Source organism: Loxodonta africana, chromosome 3 (genome assembly GCF_030014295.1).
Source record: "Loxodonta africana isolate mLoxAfr1 chromosome 3, mLoxAfr1.hap2, whole genome shotgun sequence".
NCBI lineage: Eukaryota > Metazoa > Chordata > Mammalia > Proboscidea > Elephantidae > Loxodonta > Loxodonta africana.
This window is the reverse complement of record NC_087344.1, coordinates 7927904-7932469: the sequence shown is the minus strand read 5'-3', so window position 1 is coordinate 7932469 and position 4566 is coordinate 7927904. Positions and strand designations below refer to the sequence as shown.

The window sequence follows — 4566 nt, the reverse complement described above, 5'->3', positions numbered from 1 at the left end:
GCCACCAGGGCTCTCCTCTACAGGTATATAGGTTAGGATTTACAACACGTACTTTTTGGGGATGCAATCCAACCCATAGCAGAGTGAGATGCTGTCATGTCGGACTCCCCGTCGGTGCGGCTCTCAATGGGTTTTCTCTCTCCTCCCCAGTGCAGCCAGGGCAGAAAGGGGTCATGGGACAGGGCAGTGGAGTGTGTGAGAGCCCAGGACACATCGTCCCCTGCAGACACAGTCCTCTCCCCAGCAGTGTTTTCTGTGTCTACGTGTTTAGTTACCAAGGCATGAACATGGGGACCTTGGAACGGGAAAGGTGGGGAGACAAATGCAGCAGCCTGGCTTTGAGCAGAATGGCCATTCAGTTCCCAGCCGGACGTTTGGTCTGGTTGGGGCCAGGTTGGGAGAAGACCAGTGGGCGGAGGAGGCCTGGGGAGCCCGGAGCAGGAGACAGTGCAAGGTTGCTAATACCACCACCAACAGCCACGTGCTGGGCCTTGTGCCGGGACCTGGGGACAGACAGTGTTTTCAAGGAGCCCGTGGTCTGATGGCAGAGGCAGACAGTAAGCAAGGAAGTGAGGTGGAGAGCTTGAGGGAGGCGATGCCATGGCAGAGATAAAGCACAGGCAGGAGACAGAGAGCGAGAGAGGCATGGCTTTGGATTAGGTCACTGGGGAAGCTGGACACTGGAGGGTGTGCAGGAGCTGACCAGGTAAGGAATAGGGAGAAAGGGCCCCAGGCAGATGGAATAGCTCACGCAAAGGCCCTGAAGCATACCTGTGCATATCTGGGGGAGGAGTGGTCCAGGGAGAGGGAACAGCCCATTCAAAGGCCCTGAGGAAGGACCAGGCCTGGAAAGTTGGAGGAATATTGAGGAGGCCCATGTGGCTGGAACAGAGTGAGCAAGGGGGGAGAAAGGAGCAGGGGAAGGAGGGAGGAATTGGAAATTGACTATGCAAGGGAATTCAGGAGGGCTTCTTTCTTGGAGGAGGTGACATCTGAGCAGAGACTTAGATGCTGAGGAGGAGCCAGCTATGGGGAGATCCGGGGAGAACAGTGCTCCAGACAAAGGGAATAGCCTGTGCAAAGGCCCTGAGGCAGGATTATGCCTGCTGAGTTGGAGGGACAGCAAAGAGGCCCATGTGGCTGGAGTGGAGTGAGTGAGGGGGAGAAAGGAGGAGGGGAAGTGTAGGTAGACAAGAGAGGAGGCCAGGAATTTGGTTTTAGGAATTGGCCTCATGGCATTTATGACTTGAACAAGCCCAGGTCCCTTGGGGAGTCTCAACTGGGGGTAACATTGAGTCACTGGGAGGCTCTGAAAGGTGACACTTATAGCAGCTGGGGCATCCAGCCCACATGGTGGGCTTGCTGGGCCTAGGAGCCTACAAGAAATTCTTCCCCAGGCTGCCCAGGCCTCCAGGTCAGGACCCAGGAGTTCTCTCTTGGCCCCCAGCCCAGGCAGCAGGGGACTCCCAGGGAACACGAGGCAACCAGACGATGTCACAGAGGCTGGAAGCATCTAGAACCCTGGGGGCTCCTGGCCCTGAGTCATCTGCGTGCAAGGCGGCCTGGGTCAGCTCCTCCTGAGACCGACCTTCCAAGACAACAATGCACGCTGGGGTGCCACCAGGAGATTTTTCTGCATAGGGCCACCCTACTCCCAGCTCCTCGGCTCACCTGCTTCTGAGCACCGGTTCCGGCTCATCTCCATTCCCAGTCCAGCCACGGTCCCCCGGGGCGGCCCTGGAGATGCCCGAGGGCCTCCCTTCTGTTGTCCCCAGCGGGACTTAGCTAGACACAGCCACGGGGGTGGCCATGGGGAGGTGGTGGCCAGCCCCGGCCCTGGTGGTCATCAAGACTTCGCTGATCCTGCTGGTACTGCTGGCACCCTCACAGGCCCTGGTGCGAGCCATACTGGACAGTAACTCCAGCACCATGGACTTTGCTGATCTGCCTGCCCTCTTCGGGGTCCCTCTGGCCCCCGAGGGTCTCCGGGGCTACCTGATGGAGGCCAAGCCAGCCAACGCATGCCAGCCCATTGAGAGACCGAGGCTGGGCAACAGCTCGCTGGGCGCCATTGTCCTGATCCGCCGCTACGACTGCACGTTCGACTTGAAGGTGCTGCATGCCCAGCGGGCCGGCTTCGAGGCGGCCATCGTGCACAATGTCCGCTCCGATGACCTGGTGCGCATGGCCCACGTGTATGAGGACGTGAGGCGCCAGATCGCCATTCCCTCCGTGTTTGTGGGCGAGGCCGCCTCGCAGGACCTGCGGGTCATTGTGCGCTGTGACAAGACAGCCCACGTGCTCCTGCTGCCCGACTACCCCCAGTGCTCTGATCTGAACTGCCACCCCGTGCTGGCCGTGTCCTGGGTGCTGGGCCGTGCCCTGGCCCTGCTCACCTCCACTTTCCTCGTCCTGCGCAGCGTGTGGCACTGGGTGTGGGCCTGGTGGCACCGCGGGCCTGCCGCCAAGACGCCCACCCGGCAGAAGGCCCAGGTGCGCACCTTCACCCGACACAGTGACCTGTGTGCCATCTGTCTAGACGAGTACGAGGAAGGTGACCAGCTCAAGATCCTGCCCTGCTCCCACACCTACCACTGCAGATGCATCGACCCCTGGTTCGCCCAGGCCGCCCGGCGCACCTGCCCCATGTGCAAGCAGTCCGTGGCTGGCACTGAGGACGGCTCGGAGTCCGCTGTTGAGAGCTTCGGCGATGAGGATGCAGCCGTGCCTGGCCGCCAGCCGCCCATCTGGGCCGTCCAGGCCCGGCTGCGCTCCCGGAGGCTGGAGCTGCTGGCCCGAGCCAGCCCGCGCAGCCACTGCAGTGCCGCGCCCGTGGGGGTGTCCTCAGGGAGGTCCCTGCCACCACGCTGAGGCCCGCGAGAAGGCCCCAGGCCAGGTGGGTGTGCACACACAGAATTTTTCTAGTCTGGAGGGAATAAAGTGGATTCTCACCCTCGCTGCTGTCTAGCCTCTGGGCCTTTGAGGAGGGGAGCCCATCTGGTGCTTGAAGCCAGCTGAGCATAAGGCTGGTGCCCGGTTTCTGCAGGTTGGTGAGGAAGTAGGGGTGCGGGGTGTCTTCAGGGCCACTGTGGCCATTATGGAGGCCTGGTGGCATAGTGGTTAAGAGCTTGGCTGCTAACCAAAAGGTTGGCAGTTCGAATCCACTAGCTGCTCCTCAGAATCCCTATGGGGCAATTCTACTCTGTCCTGTAGGGTTGCTATGAGTTGGAATTGACTCGCCAACAATGGGTTTGGTTTTCGGCGGCCACTGCAAGGTTTCCGGGTGGTGCAGACAGTTTGCACTACTAACCAAAGAAGGAGCCCTGATGGCGCAATGGTTCAGTGCTGGGCTGCTAGCCTAAAGGTAGGCAGTTCGAACCCACCCAGTGGCTCTGTGGGAGAAAAAAAGACCTGGAGGTCTGCTCTTGTAAAGATTACAGCCTGGGAGACCCTATGGACAGCCTTCTGTGTCCTCTATAGTGTTGCTAAAGTAGAATTGACTCGATGGCACACAACAACTAACCTAAAGGTTGTTGGTTGAAACCCACCCAGTGGTGCTGCAAAAGAAAGACCTGGCAATCTTGCTTCCACAAAGATGCAAAAACCCTACGGGCAGTTCTACTCTGACACACGTGGGGTCACCATGAGTCCGAATTGCCTCAACAGCAATGGACTTGGTTTTTTTTGGTGGCCTTTGTGGCGCGTTGAGTACTATTGACACTGGTGTTCAGGGCTGGATGGTTCTGATGGCCAGGCTGGGAATGGAGGTGAGTTTGAATGGAGCACTCACAGACAGACAAGAATAGCTGGAGCTGGGGTGGCTGTACATGGAGTGGGGAGGGGAGTGGTGGCTTTGAGATGGGTTCTGTGTCTTGGTTTCAATCTTAGCGCACCTGAGTGGCCGACCTGTGTTCTGTTTTTCATTTAATGGTTTGTTGTCCAGAGTCTCTGTTTGGTGCAAACAGTTAAGGTGCTCAGCTGCCAACTGAAAGTCAAAAGGTTCCAGTGTACCTAGAAGTGCCTCAGCAAAAAGGCCTGGCAACCTACTTCTGAAAAATTAGAGCTTGAAAACCCTATGGAAGACAGTTCTCTAGTCTAGTTGGTTCTAGGCTGGGTTTGGTGTCCAGATCCGCCCTGAGAAATGCAGAGGAAAAGAGGCCCTGGCCCTCGGTCCCAGGCAGGAGATGGAGAGGGATACAGCCAGAGCTGGCAGAGGGACAGAGCTGAGGGAGCCCAGAGAATAGAGCTCAAGGGAGGCTTCCTGGAGGAGGGGACATTGGAGGGGGCTTGAAGGATAAGTAGGAACTTGCCAAGCAAAGTAGGAGATGGGTGGAAGAGCACACCTGGCAGTGGGAATAGTATGTGCAAAGGCCGGCAGTTGCGGTTGGTTCGGAGTAGTTTGGAGAATGGCAAAATAATCCATAAATATAGGGGGAGCTGGGGTGTCTGAGGAGCCCTGCTGGCGCAGCCGTTAAGTGCTATGGCTGCTAACCAAAAGATTGGCAGTTTGAAACCACCGGGCACTCCTTGGAAACTCTACGGGGCAGTTCTACTCTGTGCTATAGG

General features: G+C 58.0%; 1 protein-coding gene across 1 annotated transcript; it reads left to right on the top strand.

The window, feature by feature from the left end:
- Positions 1 to 1711: 1711 nt before the first annotated feature.
- ZNRF4 (zinc and ring finger 4) lies at positions 1712 to 2871 on the top strand. The gene has a single exon (XM_023540721.1). It carries the CDS (start codon positions 1810 to 1812, stop codon positions 2869 to 2871), a length of 1062 nt encoding a protein of 353 aa, XP_023396489.1. The 5' UTR covers positions 1712 to 1809.
- Positions 2872 to 4566: the final 1695 nt, after the last annotated feature.

Excerpts from the sequence above, each read along its gene's own strand:
- ZNRF4 (XM_023540721.1), top strand. The coding sequence starts at position 1,810 with ATGGGGAGGTGGTGGCCAGCCCCGGCCCTGGTGGTCATCAAGACTTCG.